A 26,256-nucleotide genomic window follows, 5' to 3' on the forward strand; every position below is an offset into this window, starting at 1 on the left:
AAAGCTGGTAGATGTTAGACCTTGGTAAATAACAGGAGCAATGTATAGAAAGAGCACTTCCAGAACACCTGAACTCATGTCCTAGGTGTCTGCTGATTAGCTATGTATCCTAGACACACAGGAATGTCAGTCCCACCTATAGATGCCACTGAGACTACTTATAAGACGATACAAGAAAAAAAAATATTCGATATCTTGGGACATACTATCATTCTGACAAATACTTTTGAGCAGGATATTTAACTTATGTGTATTGTGGAGATTAAAAAAAAAAAGACAACCCCTAAAACCCTGTAAAGTTTAGGATTTACTTAAATTTGAACCAAAGAAGACAATTTGTTTCATTTTATGAGGTTATTGCCCAGTGTCTTACTGTTGAAATGTACATTCATTAGAGTTACCAAGCCGACCTCAGTCCTATCATTTTTATAATCAGTATTACATGATTATTATTTTATTAAAATTTTCAGCTTAGAAGCCTAGTTTGCATTACAATACTACATTAGGATTAAAACCATTGATGCAATCAAATTGTATAGAAACAACTCCACCACAGACTGTGTCACAGACTGAGACAAGGTCTCTAGCTTCCATGAATATAAATAAACACAGTAGCTCCCTTTAAGTAACAAAAACCTCAGGAGATGGTATCTTTGTGTATATAATTTGGGCATAATAATAGAAAAGAAAAAGAGGATAAATTTGCAAAACAAGAAAACTAATTTTTACATTATATTCTTTAAAGACTTCCGTAGACAACAACAGGGCAACTTTGAAAGGCTGTGCTATTCTAGAAATAATATATAATAGAAATAAGAAATACTCGTTAGCATGGGAATAAAAAGTTACTCTTAAAGGTCATCTTGCAAGAACAGGTTCTGATGTGACATGTGGACAAGACAATGTTCTGAGAATCCACCAGGAGCAGAGAGCTCATGAATATTAATAAATGGAAGAGACACCATTATGGATAATAAAATAGGAGGCAGCGTGCGAGCTCGGGTGGTTTTCGTTGTCACAATATGGGGTTGGTATTTGCAGACAGTTTCTTATTATAAACAAGAGACATGCATATTTATTGATGTAGAATGTATTCTGGAAAACTTTTATCACTGAACTTTTATGAAACTTGAACAATCATAGTTCTGAAACTTACATTATAAGTAGAGGGTTTTTTGTTTTGTTGTTGTTTGACTCTGACATATATTTAGCGTGAAAGAGCATCTCACTTGGATATTCTGTTGTGTCTGTATAAGTTTCTTTCCGCAGCTCTTCCAGCTCTGCATTTCTGCTATAGACAGAAGGATCTTTTTGTGACCTATCTGTTCAGAATATCATTAAGGTTCCCACTGTACTGGAATTAAACTACTTTTCTTGCATTCAGTGTCCTTAACAGTCTAGTACATTTTCAGCTCCATAAATAATCCTTTCCAATCATCAGGGCACTTGCAAGTGTGGGACACGAATGTCGTCTTGTTTTGCCACATCCTTGCATTTTCTGTGCCACATTACGGTAGCCTTAGACTTTCCTGCTGGAAGCATCCCCAGTCATCCTTCAGGGTTCACCTGCCCAGCACCTAGCAAATACTCTTGCACAGGAATGTGAGCACTCCTCCGTGCTCCAGTTTGCACTGTGCTCCTTACTCATGCTCTTCTACCTTCTCCACCAGTCTGTAGTTTCTGAAGGACAAAGGCCAGCCAGTGTATCGTACGTACCCTCAATAACTATACAGTTATACTAGTCAGCAGTTCCTAAAAGACAAGGGCCACACCCTTGACAACTGTACAGTTTCAGGAGCAGGGCAACCCCAATATTCAACATATATCTGTTTAGAGACAAGTGAATACCTGCATAGAAAGATGTCTGCGTGATGCTACATCACACTACATTTCCACAACATTTGCTGTGGGAGGCGTCACACAGATGACGCTGTTAAATGGCCCCGGTGCTCAGCTTTTGCCTACAGCAGAGTTTCTAAATCTTGGCATGACAAAAATCTTGAACTATGTAAATTGTTTGCTAATGATGTAGGGGAGTCCAGCTTCTGCCCACCGGATGCTAGTAGTGTCCCCTCCCCGCAGTGTGACGATCAGAAATATCTCCAGATGCTGCCAGCATCCACGGGAGGAAACAGATAAGCTTGAAGTTGAAGACCATGGATCTGTGGTGTAAAATCAGCTCTTTTCTCTGAGTACATTGTATGTTTGTAAAATCCACCTTTCCCAACAAAGTCGTTAGTTAAGAAGAAAGAAAGGAGTGCTGGAATTCTGAGGAAGGAAGAAGCACAGGACGACGGTTTCACATAAGAAAATAAATAGCTAGGGAGAATGGCAAATTGAGAGTTCTCAGCTGCACTTGGAATGTGTGGTCTGCACCACAGGTGAGCCAACCATGCTGTCTTAGTCCTCGGGTTAAAGCAAGCGATGAGCTGTACTCAGTCAGCCAAGTGATTTTTTTCCCAGGAGAGGCAAAAAGCTACTGAGCAGGCCCACAGGAACATGCTGTCTGTGAAACATACACACACACATACATACATACATTCATTCATTCATAGATACGATGCAAGTTGTGGACCATGAAGATGCCCCACTCAGATCTTTCTTTACAAGAGTGCTTTGTAGGTCCATGACAGTCTGAGAGCTGCTCCCCTGTGAATGTTAACAACACACTGATGTCAGTTGCATCCCAGCTGCTGTCTGATTACAGCTAGCATGTTCCTGTGGGCCTGTTCAGTGGACATCTCTGACCTCATCCCTCTCCTTACCTCAGCTGAGACCTCCTTAGCCCTGTGCTCTGAGTCTCTTCCCAGTCAAGTCTTCCTCTCCCCTCCCACAGACATGAGATCAATGAGGTAGTAGGAAGGTTCTCTCTCACCAGACCTGCTTCCTCCCCTTGTATTTTTCAGAGATTCTCATAGATTAATCCTTTGCAAATTAAATTTCATCCTGTCATTTGCTTTTACCAAGACCCAAAGCTTATACAGCTAGAATAAAGCCCTGTAATAGATCATGCAAAACTTACTTTTATAACATGGAGAATGTTCCTCTTAGGAATCCAGTAAGGGGAGAAAGAGATATAGAGATAGAAATAGAGCAAGAGAGAGAGAGAGAGAGAGAGAGAGAGAGAGAGAGAGAGAGAGACTAGAATATCTGAGTAATTGATTCCCCTTTAGATCTTTACTCATCAAAACACTTTAATTTCTGTGGCAGAAAGTTCCCTGCTATATGCTGTGTGGCACCTGAATGAACTTTAAACAACTCATCTTGAAAGGAGAGGGAGCCACAGCAGAGTTCCTATAACAACACTGCCTGTGTACTCAGCTTATGCACAGATCCCAAATAGATGCCTGATCCTTGAGACAAACAACTTTCAGAAGGACTGTAAAAAATGACTTTCCGGGGGCTGGAGAGATGGCTCAGCAGTTAGTAGCACTGACTGCTCTTCTAGAGGTCCTGACTTCAATTCCCAGCAACCACATGGTGGCTCACAACCATCTGTAATGGGATCCAATTCCTTCTTCTGGTGTGTCTGAAGAGAGTAACAGTATACTCACATGAAAGAAAGAAAGAAATCTGTAAAACACAAACAAACAAACAAAAATAACTTTCTGGTGCTTAGATTTCAGGGAGGGAAAAACTAGAAATTCTGATGCTTGGGAAGACTCTTCAGCACCAGCTCTTCATGCCAGGTCTGGCATGACTGTGGAAGGGATGATGTGACATGGTTTCTACCCCTCGAGCAGGCCCAGTAGGATATAAGCCTCCATGAGTGCTGATTGTTGTTGTGCTTGTAGGGTTTGTTTGCACAATAATGTACATATTTTGCTTCATGTTCCTCCTTTGGAGAATGTCCTCCCTACCAAGGTTAATGACTGCATAATAATCAGAAACAGCATGAGTCTTGGAAGCAAGAATGTGTCCGATGTTCCTCAGCAAATGCTGTGACCTTCAGGACAGCCCTTAAGGCTGTGGGAAAGAACTCTGAAAACATGAGTTCAAGAATTTCTCAACTATGCAAAATATAAGGATGCAATATGGATTGTGTAAGGGGCTTCACAGACCCAAACCAAACCAAACCAACCAAACAAATAACAAAAAATAAACAGAGGCATCTGCACTAATGAGTAAATAAAGGGAGAGGAATAGAAAAAAAAAAAAAAAAAAAAAAACAAGGCTCATGGTTTAAGTAATAAAGGAGCACCAGGGAGTGAAGGAATGGTCATCCTAGGACAGAAATCCCACTCAACTAAGCTTATTGTTTGTATTTACAAAGGCAGGCAGATTTCTGAGTTCAAGGCCAGCCTGGGACAGATAGAGGTCCAGGTATGATGGGAGTTGTGATCTCAGGGCAGGATCCCACCCAGCTAAGCTTATTCATTGTGTTTACAAAGGCAGGCAGATCTCTGAGCTCAAGGTTTGTTTACAAAGCAAGTCCAAGGACAGCCAAACGTTGTCAGTGAAGAAGTTGGAAAACAGAAAGTTAACTTTGTTACATAAAATAGCCTCTATCTCTAGATTTGACAACCACAAGTACTATGCTCAGTGAACCACATAGGACTTGCTATGTTAAAAAAATAATGTGCTTGCTGTCTTTTTCTAAGAATCAAGGGGCTAAGGTCACAAAATGCTGATTTATGGGATAATCAAAAGTGAACTTGAAGTAAATGATTGAATTGAAATGTAAATAAAAGACTGGTCTTTGGTCTGCAAAAGCAGAGCTATCCAGAGAGCTAACACAGCTCTTTGAGAATTTGTCCAGTTGGAAAATCCAAGCCCTATCTAGAAAGCTATCTCAAGCAGAAGACAAAGCTGTCAGCTTGCACTCATAATTGACTATGAGTCACATCTTTTACTGCTCCCATTCACCCCTTTCTCAAGACTCTCTCCCAAGCCAAGGCTGATTCTTAGCACCTCAGGGAAGCAAATGGCAGATAAGACAGCTGAAGGCAAACCTCCACCCATTTGTCCATTCTTCCTCTCAGTAATTCTCCAGATGTTTCTTAAGCAATAAAGCATCTACCCTAAGAAGCATGTGCTAGAACCCCTTACACACAAACACATATCTCCACATGCCCCCAACACACACACACACACACACACACAGAGAGAGAGAGAGAGAGAGAGAGAGAGAGAGAGAGAGAGAGAGAGAGAATGCTTAAAACAAGGTCCCAATCCATGCAAAGAATAAAATCTACCACCTGACATTTATCTGGTAGATTTTTATTGCCTACCTGTTCTGGGCCAGAATCAATAATTTAAAAATGTAGACTGTAATCCATATTTCTTGACAACACAATGCTTTTCAAAGAATGAAAGTCTGAGACAACAGCCTTAGACCTTTCAACCATCCCCCACGCCCCTTCCCCAGAGACAGGGATCACACCCTTGAAAACCCCTTATCTCCTTGTAGGTGTCTACCATCCTGGTTTATCCTAAGGAGACTTGCAAACATATGTTTTCATACTTGTCCTTTTCTGTTCCAAAACCTTTAACATCTCACTATTACTTAGAAAATAACAAAATTCAAGGCTCTTCACCATCTAGTCTTACTCCCATCCTCTCTGCTCACTTTCTTGTAAGCCTAAATCTAATAGCCTCAATGTCAAGATGTCTGGTGTTTATCCTTCACCCACACTAGCCCTTCCATCCTACAAGTGCACCCCAAGCATCCAGATAAATTACTGTTCAGGGCCCAGTTCAAATGCTAACATAACCTTTCCAGACTAGGTGCTTCCCACCTAGAGGTCACCTCTCAGCTAGCTCTGCTCCTCCATCTTACTGGACTTCATCTTATTTGTATAGCGTTCTCTCTCTTTACAAGACCTTAAATTTTGCAGGGGCATTCTGTTTGATTAATCTCTTCGCCATAGCACCTCCCCTCTAAATCCTCAGTAAACTAATAAATCCGTGGCTCCATGAGGATAGTGTATGTTTTACAAGTATGCACTGTTAAACTCTCCTAATGATGGAAACTATACATTAGGGTTTTGGGAAATGTAAACAAGGGTCCTGAAAATAGCTGTCGATTTTTAACTAAGAAAGCATTAACTAAGAAAGCATTACAAGGTAGTTTAAAAAGATAATCTTGAAGTATGTATGTATGTATGTATGTATGTATGTATGTATGTATGTATATGTGTGTGCATGTGTGTGTATAATACAAATACATAAATCCTTCTGATTGCTGTTCTAGAATACTGGTTTTAGAAGTTCTAGTCAGTCACAGAATAAGATCTTTAGGTGACATCTCTTGTAATTTACCTTCGTTTCCCAACCCATCCATAATTTCATAGTAAAATAAAAACACCTTATTTTAAGGATTTCCACAAGAAAAAAATGCACAGAATTTACGGAAATTTATCCTAGAAAATCTTGATATTTTCTACCACAGTATTACTCCATAAGTTACACTGAATTATGTGTAGTATGATTTCACTTTGGCTCTTAAGGGGTAGTGTAGTATATTGATTTAAATGTATGGTTTCTAGCTGGGGATAGGAGCTTTAGCTCAGTAGAAGGCCAGATGCCCATTACATGAAACACTCCACTCAGTTCCAATAATTGCAAAGTAAATAAAAATTTAAAAACATATGGCTTCTGAGATCAGACTTCTGTTTGTCTCTGGAGACCTGAGCTGTTCTGTCTTGGCTTCCTTGTCTTTAAAGTAGGGGTGATGATAGAACCCATCTCATAAGATGATGTCAGTCTTTGAGTAAACCATATGTAAGTTATTCAGAACCATATCTGAAATCTGGAACATATATATGAGTACTGATTATAATTGTTTATTTTCTTTTGAATAGGGTGGATAATAGCTTGATACTAGTCTTTCATACCTGTAGGTTAGGAATAAATGAATCTTTTTTCTGAACTGGATAGACCCAGTTCCATTGTACCACATTTAATCAAATGAAAAATTTAACATTTCAAAAGTCTTCATCTTAGTTCAGAGAAGACTATATTGCTGTTATTAAGAGGATTTTTGAACCAAGATTCCAAAAGTCCCACCTATTTAACCTGTATCTTTCACAGCCGTTCTTCATGCTAGGCGCATGGTCACGTGATGTTGCCTGGTTGGTTAGGGCTCATCTTCATGGTTTGAAAGCCAATTTTTACTTAGATTAACAAACTCTTTAACTACGTCACTTACCACTCTTTCGAATTCTTTCTTCCAACAGGTCTGCATGTCCAGCGGGAAGTTTCTTATTGAAAATCTCCGCTGAACGAAGAAACATGGCCTCAACTGCCGACCCTTTGAGCAAAGCAATCTGATCTTCATGGTCCAATGTCTGAAACCCTATGATGATAATCAAACAGGTCAAGGAGTCGTGTTTGCCCAACAATATAGCACACTGTTTATTATATAGGATTCAATTGTGTGCATACTATAAGATTTCATCATTGGACCGTCCACACTGATAAAGCCTTCCCATCAACTGATAGTGTAGTTGTTTCACAGTAGGTCTTTAAGTGGAGTCAACTGGATTCCTGTTGGACCCCTAATGAGACGCTTGACTTTTTGTCTGCACTGAGTCAGGCTTACTGAAGAAATGCAGTGAAAAGAGATGCCAAATGCACAGCAAGCTCATGCGTAACTGTAGAAATCTGCTGACTCCGATGAAGCAGCCCTCAGAAACTGGATGTAGGCAGAGTCTCTCTGAGCCATTATTCTGAGCATATCTGGCACGCAGGGTCAACTCAGAAAATAAAAGCCCTCAGAGCGAGAATATCGGGCTGACCCGTGAGGCTTAGTCAGAATGTAGAGAATGAGTAAATATCTCCCAAGATGATTTGTGTCATCTTGAGGTATGATTTCTGGGCTAAGGTCTGCACCCTGCAGCGTGGGGGAAACAAAACTGAGGGAGAACTATTCTTTTCAAGGAAGACAACCGTCATCTGGAAGGCATTCCTCATCCAGGCTTTTAGAGCACAACCTCCAGCAATGGCTCTGATGTCCTGCCCATCCCCCACCCTGCTCTCTCCTGAGGCCATGGCTCTCCTGAGATCTGGAAGTGCGCAATTGTCCCAAAGATGGATGTTCTTCCTTGTTATCCCCGTACCCCGCCCCCCACCCCAACACACCCCAACAGGCATCAGTTATCTACTGCAAGCTCATCCCTCGTAAAGCTCCAAGCTCTCATTCTCATTAGATGCCACCTGCTTCATGTCTGCCCACAGAATGTACCACTACCTGTCAGGAGACAATGGGTTCATGCTTATGAATTAGCCACTATCTATGTAGGAATATAAGCTTTTTAGAACAGGTACTGACTACATCACTTTTGTACCCTCAATGCCTGGTGCATGATAGGTGCCTGATATTACTTGTTGGGCAGCAGAATGAAAAAAATAAACGAATGATAAAAAAAATCCACAATATTTTGTATGTATACACACACACACACACACACACACACACACACACGGGAGGTCATCAGTGTCTAATGAATTAGGAGAGTGTTAAACACCAATGGCCATTCAAAGAGAATAACACTAAGGATTAACAGTCACTATCAGGGTTGGAGACAGCTCAGTTGGTAAGGTGATTGTCTAAGCCTGCTAGAATCCCTGGGTTCCAATCCCTCCCTAGCACCATGTGAAATTGGATACGCTGATAATCTCAATACTCATTAGGTAAAAGCATGGAGACCAGAAATTCAAGGTCTTCTTCTAATGATACCACATGTTTGAGGTCAGTCCGGCCTTTAAAAGGCCCTGCGTAACAGAAAAGTCACTGCTGGCAGGACCCTGCCTTTGCCTTACTGGGTCTCCAGCACTCTGGACAGTAACTGAGAAAGGATGTACTAAATGGATAGCAGAATTTCCCATAATCCCTTTCAATATTGGAGCTATACTACCATTGCTGATATTTGTAATATTATCTCTATAGTTGCAGTTAGGGGGAAATGATTGACAGAGCCTTTTGTCTATTGTTTCTGTCTGTGTTTTAAGACCTTATATTCTCCTCCCTGACTTTACACATTGGACACACACGCATCCTACCCTCCCTTTGGAACCAGGGACAGGGAATGAGGAGGAGTTGAGACATTTCCACTTGCATCTGGTCACTCATTCTTTTGCAGATCAAAAGAAACTGACCGTTTGAACTGAAAAAAAAAAAAAAAAAATCTTCATGGAGTTTTTAGAATCCCATCCCCCTCTACCTTTTTCGTTTCTTCTCCCCATGGTTTTTATTTTTGGGTGATCTTGGTTTTCAATCTAGATTGGTGTCACCTTAATTAGCATATAACAAATTAAGCTTCTCTTTCATTGTTGGTAGAGAAGCAGGAGAATATTAAAAGTTTCAATGGCAGCGAGAACTTTCCGCATCCTTTGAGTTTTGTTAGGCTAGTGTCTGTCTGTGACACATTTAATAAAGAATAGCACAGTGCTGGTAAAAAGAAGTCAGATGAGCAGGTCTAATTAAAACCTACGTCAGAAGCTATTGTCTGAGATTTAATGAGTGCTATGCTGCTGCTGAAGGTATTTCTTACACTCGGAGCTATGAAATTGTAAATGCACTAATATTTTCAAATTCTCTTGAGACAAATTTCATTAGGTAGCCCAGGCTAACTTTGTTCATTTTTTTTTCCCACTGAAACAATCTAAATCACTTCTTCGAGAGCTCAGACGACACAGATACACGGATAATGCGTGCTGGGAAATGTGGCTTGGCACTTCCGTTTCTTTAGTGGAGAAGTTCATGGGCTCAGCACATCAGGACGCAGCCCTTCTCTGTACCTTATACACAACCTGCATGGATTTTTGAATCCATCATCCACTCTTCCTCTTTTCTCTTCTACTCTTAGCGCCTTACTTTGAGCCTTCTTCCCTAGACTTGAGGGGTAGCATAGAAACAGATCCCCCTGCTTCCTGTCTTTTCCCATCCAAGCTCACCTCATAAACCCGATAAAGCCATCTATCTGCAACAAAAATGTAATCATTTCCTAAAACCTCTTTACCACCCAGGAGGCAATGGCTGCAATCCTTAATTAGGTCCTCACCACCTAGTGCCAATTTGCCTTACTACCTAACCAAAGAACATGCGAAAGACATGATTCTATAGCCACATTGAATTTTGTTTCCCATACTGTGTGTGTGTGTGTGGGGGTGGCATATATGTTCCTGTGTGCATTTTTAATTGTGTGTGTACCTACGAATGTGAGTGTGGCTTTGTGAAGGTCAGAGGTCAACACTGAGTAGCTATGTCATCAAACATTCTCCATTTTATTTTTTGAAACAGACTCACTGACTCTGGACCTCACTGTTTCAGCTAGCCTGGCTGGTCAGCAAGTCCTGGGGGATCCTTCTGTCTTTGCCTCTCCAGTGCTGGCACTGCAGAAGCATAACACCATTCATGGCTGCTTACATGTGTACTGGAGATCCAACATCAGATCCATGTCTTTGGCCTCTGTGTGTGTGTGTGTGTGTGTGTGTGTGTGTGTGTGTACCCTTTAACTACCCTTCTTGAAGAGAACAGCCATGTACTTGAATGACATCAACCACTGCTTACTGAATAACAGATAAATGACAACTTTGCCAAGTCTAAATTCTGACCTATGAATTTGGAAGTTTTTTGTTGTTGTTGTTGTTTTTAAAAACAGTATTTAATGTATACCAGGTATGTAATGTATACCAGGTGGGTCTCAAAGGCACCCAAAGATGACCATGAACTTCAGTTTCTCCTTCCTCTGCCTTCTAAGTGACAGAATTTATAAGCACAAACTATCAGGTCCGGTTTACACAGTGCTATGGATCAAACTCAGAACTTCATGACTATTAGGCAAGAATTCTAGTAATTGAACTTAGGACGGATGATTATGGATGATTCTTAGTATGTTTTCTGCCTCTAACTTCATATGTCTGTAGTAATTAGAAACATTAAAGTGACTTGAATCTCTTCAATGTCACAGAAAACTGTACAATGTAGTAGAGTCATTGCTAATGGAAAAACACCTAGCGAAAGAAATCCTGGCGATAGATCTGATCACATAAGAATGCCTTATGAACTAAAATAAAATATTGTACACAGAGTGATTAATATTATAATGGCACATTTTACACATTTCAAGAACATTAATTTTTATTATTAAAAAAAAAAATACCTGGAAGCTTTTTTGTGAATTCTACGAGAATCTGTACATGACTGGTAGCCATTTCTGTTAATATGAGAAAATTTTCTTCTGCACTAAATTCTTCTTTTAACTAAATTTTAAGAAAAAGTAAATGATTAATAAGTAGACAGGAAAAAATAACCCAACATAAAATTATTAAAGGGCAAAAACCAGACTTGAATAATGAAATTTAAAGATACAGGTCATATTTGGAAAACCATTACAATTTACAAGATAGATCTGAGACTTCTTTTGCAATTGCTTAATGGTGATAAGAGTTTGGACATATAACTTGAAAGTCTCAGAAAACAATCACTTTGAATAACACATTTACATATAAATCCCATCTTAAAAGGTAGTAAAAGGCCACAAAAAAATGCTAACTTTAAACAAGTGTATTTTCAGATAGAGTACATACGATTTTATTTGTGATTTCCTGAGGCATTCTCTGTTTACTGTATGAATCCATAATATAATCCAGGAGGGTCTGCTGGTCTACAGTGAGTTCAGTTTTCTCCTACACTGGCAAGAAAATGAAAGATGTTAAGGAGGGCGGCTAAAGACATATTCCAGTATGTGCACTTATCTGAAACAAACTAATAACGGAGGAATTTCCAAAGCCCCAAGAGCTGTGACCTTTCACATAGTGGGGGATAGGTTTCTCTAGGTCCTGACACAAGCAGTAACATGCTTCCCTAAAGTTATTTCTACTTGCTCTTTTTCTTTCTTTCTTTTTTAAATTTAATTTATTTTTATTGGATGTTTTATTTACATTTCAGATGTTATCCCCTTACCCCATACCCGCGGCCCCCCCCCCCGCCACCCAGGAGCCCCCTATCCCATCCCCCCTCCTTCTGCTTCTATGAGGATGTGCTCCCACCTATCCCCACAACTCCCACCTCCCCACCCTCAAATTCCCCCACACTTGGCATTTAGTCTTCATGGGACCAAAGATTTCTTCTTCCACCTATGCTTGACAAGGCCATCCTCCCCTACATCTATAGCTGGAGCCATGGGTCCCTCCCTATGTCCTCCCAGGCTGGTGGTTTAGACCCTGGGGAGCTCTGGTTGATTGGTATTGTTGCTCTCCTCATTGGGCCACAAACCCTTTCAGCTCCTTCAGTCTTCTCTCTAACTCCTCCATTGGGAACCCCTTGGTCAGTTCAGTGGTTAGCTGTGAGCATCCGCCTCTAAATATGTCAGACTCTGGCAGACCTCTAAGGAGAGAGCTATGTCAGGCTCCTGTCAGCATGTACTTCCTGACATCCACATCAGTGTCTACCTTTGGTGACTGCACATGGGATGGATATCCAGGTGGAATGGTCTCCAGACGGCCCCTTCTTCAGTTTCTGTCCCACACTTTGTCTCCATATTTGCTCCCTTGAGTATTTTGTTACTTTCTCTAAGAAGGACCGAAGCACCCACACTTAGTCTTCCTTCTTCATGAGCTTCATGTGGTCTGTGAGTTGAATCTTGTATATTTCAAGTTTCTGGGCTAATATCCAATTATCAGTGAGTGAATACCATGTGTGTTTTTTTGTGATTGGGTTACCTCACTCAGGATGATATTTTCTAGTTCCATCCATTTACCTAAGAATTTCTTGAATTCATTGTTTTTAATAGCTGAGTAATATTCAATTGTGTAAATATACCACATTTTTTTGTATCCACTGCTCTGTTGAAGGACATCTGGATTTTTTTCAGCTTCTGGCTGCTATGAACATAGTGGAGCATATGTATTTGTTATATGTTGGAGCATCTTCTGGGTATATGCTCAGGAGTGGTATAGCTAGATCCTCAGGTAATTCTATGTCCAATTTTCTGAGGAACCGCCAGACTGATTTCCAGAGTGGTTGTCCCAGCTTGCAATCCCACTAACAATGGAGGAGTGTTCCTCTTTCTCCACATCCTTGCCAGCATCTGCTATCACCCGAGTTTTTGATCTTAGCCATTCTGACTGGTGTGGGGTGGAACCTCAGGGTTGTTTAGATTTGCATTTCCCTGATAACTAAGGATGTTGAACATCTCTTTAGGTGCTTCTCAGCCGTTCGAGTTTCCTCAGTTGAGAATTCTTTGTTTAGCTCTGTATCCCATTTTTTAATAGGGTTTTTTGGTTGTCTGGAGTCTAACTTCCTGAGTTCTTTGTATATATTGGATATTAGCCCTCTAACAGATGTAGCATTTGTAAAGATCTTTTCCAAATCTGTTGGTTGCTGTTTTGTCCTATTGACAGTGTCCTTTGCCTTACAGAAGCTTTGCAGTTTTATGAGGTCCCGTTTGTCAATTCTTGATCTTAGAGCATAAGCCATTGGTGTTCTGTTCAGGAACTTTTCCCCTGTGCCTAAGTATTCAAGGGTCTTCCCCACCTTCTCTTCTATTAGTGTCAGTGTATCTGGTTTTATGTGAAGGTCCTTTATCCACTTGGACTTGAGCTTTGTACAAGGGGATCAGAATGGATCAATTTGCATTCTTCTACATGTTGACCTCCAGTTGAACCAGCACCATTTGCTGAAAATGCTGTCCGTTTTCCACTGGATGGTTTTAGCTCCTTTGTCAAAGACCAAGTGACCATAGGTGTGTGGGTTCATTTCTGGATCTTCAATTCTATTCCAGTGATCTTCCTGCCTGTCTCTGTACCAATACCATGCAGTTTTATCACTACTGCTCTGTAGTACAGTTTAAGGGCTGGTGATTCCCCCAGAGTTCTTTTTTGTTGAGAATAGTTCTTGATATCCTGGGGTTTTTGTTGTTGTTGTTGTTATTTCAAATGAATTTGCAAATTGTTCTTTGTATCTCTATAAAGAATTGATTTGGAATTTTGATGGGTATTGCATTGAATCTGTAGATTGCTTTTGGCAAGATGGTCATTTTTTTTTTTTACTATATTAATCCTGTCAATCCATGAGCATGGGAGATCTTTCCATCTTCTGAGCTCTTCTTCGATTTCTTTCTTCAGAAACTTAAAGTTCTTGTCATACAGATCTTTCACTTGCTTGGTTAGATTCACATCAAGATATTTTATGTTATTTCTGACTATTGTGAAGGGTGTCATTTCCCTAATTTCTTTCTCAAAAGGGAATACTCTCCTCAAACATCTCACGGGAGTATATAGTAATTCGAATATAGGGGCCATTGAGCACAGTAGCATTGAAGGTCAGTAGAATTTCAAGGTTAAATCATAGCTTCTAAAGGCTTCCTGTGTGTTAAGTGGAGAATCCATCCATCAATACTCATCTGTATTCAAGGGTGGCAAACTGTGGCCTATGGACCACATCCACCAGTGTAAATATAACGTTTTAATGGAATGTGGCCATGCTCCTTTCCAGGTATTTTGTCTGTGCTCCTCTTGAGTTAAAATGGCAGTTACATGGTTGTCAAAGAGAGCATGTGGCCAACACCTAAAGTCCTATGTATGTAGCATGTTATAGAAAAAAAGTCTGCTGAGCCCACAGTCATTGGTCTGCCCAACTCAAATCCCAGACATCCCTGTCCCTCCTCACAGAATCTTCACTCTCTACTTTCTACTCTATAAATAGAAATATAAAGTGTTGCATTAACTTTTTTCTTTCTTTCTTTCTTTCCTTTGTTTTTTCTTTCTTATACCAAAGCGTTACTGATGAGGCCTTGTAGCAGAATAATCCTTTTTCATAAGATTAGTTTTCCTGAAATCAGTACAAACAAGATTAAAAACCTAACAATGGAGGAAGTTCTCCTTGCCAAATAAATAAGGCCAAAGGTCTAGCTCGGAGATCTTGGCTTGTTGGCTTTCAATGGAAGATAAGAATTCTTCCAGATGTTCTGTGACTTACCATTGCATGGGTGTCTAACCAGCCCAGATGCAGTTCCCTCATTCCTACTTTAGTTATCCAATGGATTTCATAAGAGATTTTTTTTGATTCAATAAAAAGGGTTTTTTTAATTGGTTCACAGATGTATGGTATCCTGTTTACCCAGCTGATGAGGACCAACCCACAGCCTCTACAGGATCTAGACTTCCCAAGTTGGAACTTTCTTTCTCAAGGGCAACAGTAGGGGTGAGAAATTGGGATATATGGTCATCAAAAACTCACGCGGAGCCTAGGCATGGCACTGCACGCTTTTAATTCCAGAATTCTGGAGGCAAGTTATAGCACTTAGAAGGCAGAGGGAGGTGGATCTCTGTGACTTTGAGGCTATCCTGGTCTAAATAATGTGTTCCAAGCCAGCCATGGCTACACAGGGAGATCCTGTCTCAGAAAAAAACCTCAAGTGGAAAACTCCATCATGAAGACTAAATCATTCCCACTGGCAGCCATTAGGTCGTAAGCAGCCCAGGGAGAATCTTCACTTTCTACCCTATAACACTGCTGTTATTTAAAATTGAACATCAAAAGCATTCATTTCCCTCTTGATTCAAAAGAAAAGGAGGAGTCCATTCCAGGGCACAACTGAGATGAAAATTTGGCTGTAGCTGAGGTTCTAATCTGATAACCTCCCAGCCAGACTGATAGGCTCCCAGAAGCCCATTCGCCACTGGCTTTGCCCGCGCCATCCCAGAAGCCCATTCGCTGCTGGCTTTGCCCGCGCCATCTCACTGTTACCCTGCATGACTTGGTTGTGGAGGTCACTTGCCGCATGTCACGCCCTTCACTGTCCTCATTCACAGTCTGATCTGCATGCTGCTTCACATTTTTCCTTAGCCGTTTAGATTTACATTGAATTTCAGTTAACAAACCTGTGGGGGGGAAAGGAAGAAAGAAAATAAGGATAGAAAATTCTGTTGGGTGTGTGGTCTTTGAAGCAGCGGTTAGGTGAGCAGCTCAGGTGATCAGCAGAGTTGATTTTAGCTCATCTGGCATTTAAAAGGAGAAGGCCCGACGGAGGGATGGCTTTGTGGTTAAGAGTAGTTGCTGCTCTTGCAGAAGACTGGAGGAGGTTGGTTCCCAGCACCCACACCACATGTGTGGGATGCTTCAAAAATCACCTGTGATTCCAGTTCCAGGGGTCCCATGCCCTTTCCTGGCCTTCTCAGGTACCCTGCATATATGATACACATCCACACAAACACATACACTTAGACAAAAAAATAAATCTTAAGGAAAAATTAAAAAACCAATTTTTTTTTAAGATTTGATTTTGAGTGAGGCATTTGACTGTGTGTGTGTGTGTGTGTGTGTGTGTGTGTGCTTCTTCATTTGTGAAACACAAATATTTGCCACGGAGTTTTGCATAGGTATGATTAGGTATTAAAATAAAAACCTGGGCTTAATATATAAATAATTTGTGATGGTAAAGGTCACACAAAGCACAAGGTGTTTAGTCAATGGTATTGCAAATGACACACTCTGTGTTCCTGGTCTAGGAGACCAGGGAAGCTGCCTTCAAAGCATACAATTACTTTCAAACAATCAATTATTTTCACCTATATTAATACTGTTGAATAAAAAGCATATTCAGTTTTATATTAAACTTGTTGAGCAAAACCAACATAAAACCCTGTAGAAAGAAAATAAACCCTACTAATCTATGCAAATTTTTTTTTTTTAGTTTTTGGTTTTTTTTTTAATCTATGCAAATTAATTAAAAATAAAAAGGTTACACTACTTAAGGAATGCCAGCCATTGTTTAGTTCCCAAGTTAAAGACAAAGTCTCTAGTGTGCTATTGGGAGGTGGCGGGGCCATGAGGAGCGGGCCAGATCTGCGGGTCATTGGCGATATGCACTCAGATGGGACTGTGGGACCCCAGCTTCTTCCTCAGTCCCTTTTTCTTCCAGGCCACAAGGTATAAGCTTTGTACTATGACATCAGCTCCTCATCTTTGCCCTGCAGAAGCTTAAACACTGTGGAAAACTTCTAAAATGTATGAGCCGAAACGAATGTTTTCTCTTAAGAACTCTCTCAGGTATTTTTAGATATCGATAGAAACCCAACTAACACAAAGTGTCTGATTTTTTTTTTTTTTTTGTAAGCTTGTAGTCATCATTGATTATGCATTGAGCTTTAACAGGTAACGCAGAACCACCTTCCATAATTTTTGGATTTCTTTGTCCTTCTCTCTGCGATGATGAAACAAAGCTCCAGGAGGTATACTGTGCAAAAGACTCATGAAACAGCTACATCCCTGACGGGGAGATGCTTGTGCTTATAAATAAACCTACAGACTTTTGTGGGGAGGGTCTCTTACCAAATGGGCTCAGATGCAGCAAGTTCATATTTAAGTAATGAGCAACATGAACCGCCCAGTGTCAAAGGATGACCACCACAAGATTGGGTTGCAGCCGCTGCCCCTGGCCAGGTTCTTATTTCGTGTTTGCTAAACTGCGATTGTGATCAGCCTGTATAAAACTTTCATCCATCCAGGGATGGATTATTTATTTACACAGACCAGTTTTTCTCCCTCCTGAACACATTGTTTCTCCGGGAGCATCCCAGTCACCCGCACAGTTCGGGAACAATGGAGCTAGAGTCACCTTCCCCGGGCTTTTATTTCCTGTGGCGTTCCCTCCCTGAATGTTGTCATCCCCTTGGTGACATCTGTTTGTCGGTTTGTTCGTCGGAGGAAAGAGGCATATCTCTAAATCTGAGCGGGCTGGAGGATGAAAAATTAATAATGTTATACTAACATGCATTCTAATTTCTGATGAAGGCGGTGGTTCCTCATAGAGCCAGTGTCCCCTTATCAGATCGAAGGACAAAATTATATTAAAACTCGGGGGTCGTTAATTTCCTGTGTAAACCTATACAAATTGGCTCACAGCTGCACCAAGGGGAGGTGGATTCTTAATAAAAATGACTTAGTTTAAAAACCTATTTAGATAGCTCACAGGCAGTTCCTGTCCGACCGCTATGGGTTTTTATGGTAATTAAGCAGTAAATGAGGAGTGTGTTAAAATCAAATTTAGATGAACCTCTCAGAATGCTGTCCGACATAGCTCATTAAAGCAAGTTATTTCCATAATGACAACATCACTCCTTCTATAAAAGTCTTCGCAACAAAGGAAAACATAACCTCCCCCCAAACTCCAGTCATTTCTTTCAGAGAAATAAGTTGCTCTTCTGATGGCAGTTTAAGGAAGCCAGAGCTCCAGCATCCTGCTCAAAGAACAAAGAGGGCCTGGTAGAGCTGGCTCGGCAGGCAGATCGGCAGATCTTTGACCAGGGTGGTCTGAGTTACCTGGCGCCTGCCTCCTTCGGAGGTTTTACGGAGTTTAATTGCTTGAGGTGGATACCTGTATACATACATTCAGCCAGCATCCCCATCTCTCTGCACTTCCTTAGCCGGCACTCTTGGCACTTTCGTCGCATGTACATGTCCATCACGCAGTTGCCTCCGTTCTTACACTTGTACACGGCGTTTTTGGTAATGCTTCTTCGGAAGAAACCTGTGGGAGAAACACTGGAAACTGTAAGAAGAGCCCTAACAAGTTTTCAGGATATATATGTGGATTCAGAGTTCTCAGGAACAATTGAGGAATCATCCTGATGAGCCTTGAGCCATGGGGATGTAGCAATGGACGCTTTGCCATGCGCTGTCACGGAAAAGGGAGCAGTTTTAAATTTATCTCTCTAGAACAATAACAAGTGGAAATTAGGGACTCTCTTAGGGAAAAAGAAACATCAGTTTTATTTTTTTAAAGAATATATTACTTTCATTTATCTTTATTGGGGGACAATTATGGGCCAGTAAGTGCTACATGCCTACTTGCGGGAGCTATAAAGGCAAACAATCCATCCCTGCCCTTCCAGAGTTTAAAGGTTGAACAAATGCAAATGTATGCAAATAACCAAACAAGGGAAGAGTGGAGTTTGTGTGGATACCGCTGGATGCTGTGCTGGGGTAGGACCCATGCAGGGAATGGGTAATATAGCAAGTGATGGGGTTAGAGATTTGGCTCTGTAATCAAGAGCACCCCGTGCTCTTGTGGAGGAAACTGTTGGGTTCTCCAAACCCACTTGGTGGTTTACAACCACAGATAACTCCAGTTCTGGGAATCCAACACCTTTTGACTTCCGTGAACACAGGCATGCAGACAGTACACACACACAACCATGCAGACAAAACTCTCATACAGCACACAAAATGAAATAAAATAATCCAAAAAAAAAAAAAAAAAAAAAAAAAACCTTTGAACGTGAGGCAGTAAGTATTGCTTACCAGGTAGTTAGGAAGAAGGTTGTATTCAAGGTTTGAGTTTTTCAGCGCTTACTACGACTGCCTTGCCTAACCATAAAAATGCCAAGTGTGATTTAAAATGCAGTATCTCCTCAGAGAAAAACAGTCCAGCTGCAGCCAGCTCAGGTAAGATGCCTAAAGTCCGGAAGGGAATGTGACCCTTCCTCTGTTATGTCTCTCATCTGTTTGTTCTCCAAATAGTTAACCATAGATTCCAATAATTCCAGGGTTGGTGTGGCAGTAAGTGGGGATATGTATTTGGGAAGCAAGAGAAGTTAACAGAGAAACTAATACTTGTTTGGTACAGAAGTTTACACACTTCTGAGGTTTTACACTTTCTGAGGTTTCGATGACATGTGCGGTAAAGCATGGTTCAAAGATACTAATGGAAAAGTCCAGAAATAAGTCCCTCGCAAAATTTGAAATTACACGTTTCTGAATAGTGTGACGAACAGGATGTGTGTGTGTGTGTGTGTGTGTGTTTCTTGCAGCCTCACCCAGGAATAAAAATCATCCCTTTAGTCAGCAAATTCATGTTGTTCTGATTACTCACCCGGTGGCATTTGAGAGATCTCATTTGTGCAACAAATTCTATTGCATGTCATTCAAATATTTCTTTTCTGTCATTGATTATTACTGACAGCGTTCCTGTGCCTAACTCATGTCTGTATAGCTATGTATGTGACTCACAATTTGATGCCTACACTGAGTATCTTAGGATGTAGCCACTGTGGATGAAGTGGCACCATTTTGTTTTTATAAACTGGGTGTAGTATGTGGCAAGTTTTCAAAACTGACACTTTCTCTCTTGGCTTGGGCTCTTCCCTTCCTGTCACTGGGCTACTTTCAGTCACACTTCCTTGATGAGAACAAAGCTGTTTCAATTCTAACTTTTTTCATTCTAGGCTTATTCCTGTCCTACTTGGTGTTAACTGTCCAAGTTGACAGCACCCAGAGACATCAGGCTTTTTAAAAAGTCACAGTCAGTTGTTTTTATTAGGTTGGTCTGTGGGCATGTCTATGAAGTAATCCTAAAGGTTAGTTGATGTAGGAAGCCCAGTCCACCATGGGTGGTACAATTCCCTAAACAGATAGACTTGGGCTATAAGGAAGCTAGCTAAACATGGTCCTGACCATGAGCCAGCGAGCAGTGTTCTTTCGCTGCTTGGTTTCTGTTATATTACTTAGAGTGTAAATGAGTTCTTGGCTAGAGGCAGTACTGCGGGAATCAGCAAGCAGACCTGCCTTAACCTCACTCATTGATGAACTGTAACCTAGAAGCGTAAGTTGAAATAAGCCCTTTCTTACCCTACGCTGCCTTTGGGCAGTTTAATCACAGCAGCAGAAAGAAAACAGAACAACTCTATGTCCTTTCCACTGAGGTCTCCCTGTTTGAAGTTCTTGGCAAGGACTTAAAACTTCACCATTACTTGCTCTTGTCCAAGACCTAAGTTGTTATTTTAATAGATGTTGAAATAATAGCAAACGTTTATTACTTACATTCTATTACTCTAACACTTTGCCACCTCTTAGCTACTTAATCACAATATCAATTATTCCCTTCCCCTATATTATAAAGGAAAGGAAAATAATACAGAGAAATTAAATACTTTGGCCTTTAATACTTTAATTTAGAGAAATTTAATACTTTGGATTTTAGGTCAGCTCAAAACCAGGAAGATCCTCAATTTGTCAGTTGATGTGAATTTCAGTAGGGAAGATCATAACACTTTCCTAAATGTCAAATCCAACCCAATAAAAGTCTTTAAAACAACAACATTCTATTTAAAACAATTGCTCTGCTGTAGTTTCATCCCCTGGGGCACAGGACGTGAGAACAGCTTAACATTAAGCGATGCCAGAAATCTGTATTCTCTGATGTTTCAGCTATCAAGATGAGTAAGGCATCCCTGTCTTCAGAACTCTCTGCTTGGGAATATGAAGAAGTAAATTCAGAGCAGAGTACAAGGCAGGCTGACAGCTAAATATGTAATACATTATTGAAGTATGGAAGAAAAAATATTGGAATATAGAACAAAATTTTGAGTCATTCTATGTTCTTGAAAAGGTTGCAGTATGTCTTAGAGGGAGGAAAACAATAATACTGTAGACATGGAAAGTTGCATATTTATGATGAGAACTATGAAAAATTATTCAGCTATCATTCAAAAGTTATTACAATAAAATAACTATAATCTGAGGATCTCCCAATGCCTAAGACTCAAATGTTGAGCTAAGATGACCCTAATTCCAAGGAGGAAAATCAGAAAAGGCTTTATGAAAACTTAAAATGTGGGCTTACAGAATAATTTTTGAAACATGTAACATGCTGGAGGAGAGACCTTCCGAGGATGAGCAAGGCACGGTGCCACAGAAGTTCCTAGGAAAAATAGATGATCCATTTTGGTAGCAGAGTAGAGCCTGGAATATTAGCGAGGGGTGGCTAAGGCTCTAAAGTGAGAAAGTAGTGTTAAATGCCCTTGAAAGCCACACAGAGAAATCTTTGCTATGTAGAAAAAGAGAGCTCCCAGCGAACCAGCGGTGGCGCAGCTCTTAAGGCGTCTGCGGGTCCCTCTGTGCTCTCTCTCTCTACCCCGTGTGTTCGAATCCTGCTCGCTCCCACGCGTCTCCTCCCGCGTCTCGTGGGAAAAAAAAAGAAAAAAGAAAAAGAGAGATCCCTAAAGAATTTGGCAATAGAAGGTATGATCTAGCCTGCATGCAGAGAAAATCCTGGAAGACAGAACAAGATGAAGGGTAGAACTAGAAACTGGAGACGGAAGACAGGAGACCGTAACATAACATAGCTGAAAGGTTAGAGATCTGTAATCAAGATTGGGAAAGAGCTAAAAAGAGAAATCTAGCCTTGGGTAACTAGATAAATATGAAAACAGGGGCCGCAGGGAAAGGTAGATATGTCAAAGTTAACTTCGCCATGGACGCCCTTGTCAATTTGTCAGTTGATGTGAATTTCAGTAGGGAAGATCATAACACTTTCCTAAATGTCAAAAGCAACAGCACTCTATGCTTCAGATTAGCGTTGATAGCAAGAATGCAGATACCAAAGTGCATTTTTAGTGAGTAAAGCAAAACGAACTTTCCTCCCCAATGCCAAACCCTGTACTCAAAGAACATCTTAGCTCCAGTGACTCAGTCTTCCCATGAGTCTTCAGCTCCGCCTAGGAATGACTCCCTTTAAAACTGTCATAGATACTGAGAGACAGCTCAATAGTTAACAGAATGAAACTCCTTATTCCAAGAAGAATCAAAGAAAGGGTGCACAGAACAATACTGCAGGTTTTCTTTCTTTCTTTCTTTCTTTTTTTTCTTTTTACCTCTGGTATTAAACTGAAAGGGAAATCATTATCATATCAATAGCTGAATTAATTAGCTTTCACTCTGGGAAAGCAGCACAATATTATCACTGCATCATTTAAATGTGGGCACATATACTGTATTTATACTTATGCAAATCTAACCACTGCACACACTGTGCTTCTATCTTGCGCATATTCAACAATGCTCATATCAGAAGAATCATTTGAAAATGAATTGATAGGAAATTCACAGAGGATCAGAGCCTTCCTGATAATAAAAGATGAGTGGTGGGGAGGACTGGCCTTGCCAAGTTGGGGGTAGGGAATCTCTGGCTTATGGAAGAGCTCGAGGATGGTATTTTTATGGGTCTTGTAATTCGAATGTACATGTCTGCATGTATGTCACATTGGACATGGGTGGTTGACAGGGATGAACTGCACAAACTATCATTTGATATTTTACATGTTTAAGGATCTCTATGTTTTTAAAACAGCAACAAACATAGAACCCAGAGCTCTTTATGTAGAATGTGGCCTACGGAGAGATAACTTTACACAGCACTTATTTTCAGACAGACACACTGTTCCAAAACACTTTATGTATGCTTAATCCCATGAGGTAGATGCTATTATTCTTTCTCTCCTGTGGAAGAGGAACTTGAGCTGGACAGAGGCTAACTGGCTAAAGGTCCTACAGGTAATAAATTGTAGATGCGGATGGATTTGAATCCTTGTAGGCTCCCTTCAGACTCCACTTTCAACTACTACCTTCACAGGCCTTCAAAAAGAATAAGGAGTTCGTTCGTATCCCAAAAATGTTCTCTCAAGACTTTAATGTCTCCGAATTCGACACAGCATAGAAAAATCCAGCCAGTAACAAAGATCTGTTACCATACCACAAGTCTATCTCAGTCATTTTAGTAATGTTAAAATTAACCAAAATGTTGAGTTATGAAAATTAACCAAAATTATACATTATGCATAGTTCTTTCCCCTATTTATTTTTTTCTTTTTCTATCCATTCCAAGAAGATAGTCATCATCTTATGCCCACTTACTTCAGCAAAAGCTACATAAGACTTGCCCAGGGCTTTTCATTTTCATTTAGTCTCTCGTTGAAAGGGTTATTCTGGATCATTGAAAATGATCGAAATGATCGAAAAGATCAGTGACTAGCTCTATAGTTGAGAGGAGCAGAAGCAGCTTAGCTGGGAAGAGATGAGGATAACTTCCCCAGAGCTCTGGGATGCAGTGAATTCCACAGGCTCTGTGAGCGATAGCCCAGCATCCATGAAGAGTTCCCAGAAAAGGGGCAAACCCCAATAGGGACTGGGGATATAGGTCAGCAGTAGGCTGCCTGTGTAGCATAAGGTATACATAAGTCAATCTAAATCAAAGAGGGATACAGCTTGACAGTAGACGCCCCATGTAGCATGCACAAAGCCTTAGAAAAAATTGCACATAATGTAAATCTATGTAGAAGTGATTGCCTAAAGAGCTAATTGAAAATGATTTGATTTCAAAAGAAATTCATTTTAAAATTTATCCAGTGAAGTAATCTTTATATAACAGAGTTGAAAACACAATGCCAGACAACAACACATACAAAATAATTTTAATAGACTAACTTTAAAAAAAATTTAAAAATTTAATTTTACCTATCAAGATTGGTGGTATATAGCAAAATCAACACTCCAAAGGATGATCAACAGCATTAAAATGCACTTTCTGTTTGTTTGTTTTTTTGTTTTTTGTTTTTTTTTTTTTTTTGAGACAGGGTTTCTCTGTGTAGCCCTGGCTGTCCTGGAACTCACTCTGTAGACCAGGCTGGCCTCGAACTCAGAAATCCGCCTGCCTCTGCCTCCCAAGTGCTGGGATTAAAGGCGTGTGCCACCACTGCCCGGCTAAAATGCACTTTCTAATGTTAATATCTAAAACTCAGTAACCTAAGCTTTGCCTTCAAGAAGCTAAGAAAAAAGAGGAAAATAATTATAAAAAAGAAAAGATTTTTTTAAAAAAATCAGAGCAGAAACAATTAAAATAGGAAAACAATATAAAAAATCAGTGAGACTAAAAGACGATTCCTAGCAATAAAATTAATAAATCTCTAAAAAGGCCAACCGATTAAAAAAGATACAAATTATGAATATCACAGATGAAATGGGCCCCATCAGTATAGGAAAATGAGGGAAGAAAAAAACCTTATAGATTTTCAAGAACTTTAAGCTCACAAATTTGGTGACTTCAATGTAATTCCTTGAAGAATGCTTATCAAAACTTACTTGGGAGGAACTGATCAACAAAGCAGACCTGTCCCATAAAAGAAACTGAATTGATAAATAATCTCCCAAAACAGAACCTACCAGGCCCAGGTGATTCCACTGGTGAAGTCTATCACCCATCTGAAGATGAAATATAGCTTGTCTATTCTCTTTTCCAAAAGGCAGAAGGAGCATGTTCTAGCGTTTCTATGAGCAATACCTTAATACTAGAAAATATACAAAAACACTATAAGAAAAGTGTATGGTGCCATCTCATTTCTCCCTTATTCATGTAGGGGTATGAGGGGAGGGTACGCATGACTGCTGACACTCCTGCAAAGGTAAAACGGGATTTTCAGAGTGTGCTTCCCCATCATTCTCTGTCTTATTGCCTTGAGACTGGGCACCTCGCTGGAAGCATACCATTTCATCTAGTCTGGTTGACCAGATGGCTCTTGGGATCTACCTGTTGTCTTGTTCCTCCTCCTCCTCCTCCTCCTCCTCCTCCTCCTCCTCCTCCTCCTCCTCCTCCTCCTCCTCTTCCTCTTCTTCTTCTTCTTCTTCCTCCCCCTCCTCCTTCTCTTCCTCCCCTCCTCCTCCTCCTCCTCCTCTTCTTCATTCTTCTTAATTATTTTTCTTCCTCTTCCTCTTCTTCTCCTTTATCCCCTTCCTCTCCTTCTCCTCTTCCTCCTTTTCTTCAAAGCTGGGTTTCCAGGTGTGCACAGCTATGCCTGGCTTTTAATATACCTACCTGGGATTCACCACAGGTCTTTGCCCCTACAAAGCCAGTGTCCTCACATACTGAACCATCTCCCCAGCCCCTCAATTTTCTTTCTCTTATTTTAATTTAGACTGATTAGAATTGACTTTTATTTGTTTTTGTCTGACATTGTGTTTTCAGCTCTCTTATATAAAGATTACTTCACTGGGCAGATTATGAAATAAATTTCATTTGATATTATTTGGACCAAACTTTTTATCATTTTAGCCAAGTTTGCGCTTACCTCAGAACGCCTTGATTCTAACCCAGCAGGAACTATAACACACTTCAGGGTCTCTCATCCTTCTCTGCTAAGGATAAAGCCCATGTTGGCAACTGTTAGCTCATCAAGACCACTGGCAAAAGTAACTTAGCCAAGGTGAATCTGTCTGTCCTAACTCTCTAGAAAATCAGCAACCATGAATAGCATTGGTAATAATAAATAGGACTCTCTCAATTTCAGAGACCATACGAGAGCTGTATGTTGCTATACAAGCAGCTACAGCCATTGAGGATGGTGTGCAAGGGAAGATGAAAATGTGCAGCCAGGTTCAGTGTAAGCAGATGTCCAGCACCTCTGAAGTCACAAAATACTGCATCTCAGGCCCAGATGTGGCACACAAGTAGAGTATTTTTGTGTCATGTGAGTATACCC

At 40.4% G+C, this 26,256-nt stretch overlaps 1 protein-coding gene across 5 annotated transcripts in view; it reads right to left on the bottom strand.

The window, feature by feature from the left end:
* Nr1h4 (nuclear receptor subfamily 1 group H member 4) overlaps nucleotides 1-26,256 on the bottom strand; it is a 79,353-nt gene that overhangs the window by 11,164 nt on the left and 41,933 nt on the right. For 3 of the 5 annotated variants that reach the window (XM_076919941.1, XM_076919942.1, XM_076919939.1), the window contains 5 exons: nucleotides 18,324-18,476; nucleotides 15,695-15,828; nucleotides 11,533-11,631; nucleotides 11,106-11,205; nucleotides 7,151-7,297 (listed from right to left, as the gene is read on the bottom strand). In XM_076919941.1, coding sequence (XP_076776056.1) covers nucleotides 7,151-7,297; nucleotides 11,106-11,205; nucleotides 11,533-11,631; nucleotides 15,695-15,828; nucleotides 18,324-18,476 — 633 coding nt within the window. The remainder of the gene's footprint in view (nucleotides 1-7,150; nucleotides 7,298-11,105; nucleotides 11,206-11,532; nucleotides 11,632-15,694; nucleotides 15,829-18,323; nucleotides 18,477-26,256) is intronic. The other 2 variants (XM_076919943.1, XM_076919940.1) reach the window with 1 other exon arrangement.

This window comes from Arvicanthis niloticus, chromosome 22 (assembly GCF_011762505.2).
Source record: "Arvicanthis niloticus isolate mArvNil1 chromosome 22, mArvNil1.pat.X, whole genome shotgun sequence".
Taxonomy (NCBI): Eukaryota; Metazoa; Chordata; class Mammalia; order Rodentia; family Muridae; genus Arvicanthis; species Arvicanthis niloticus.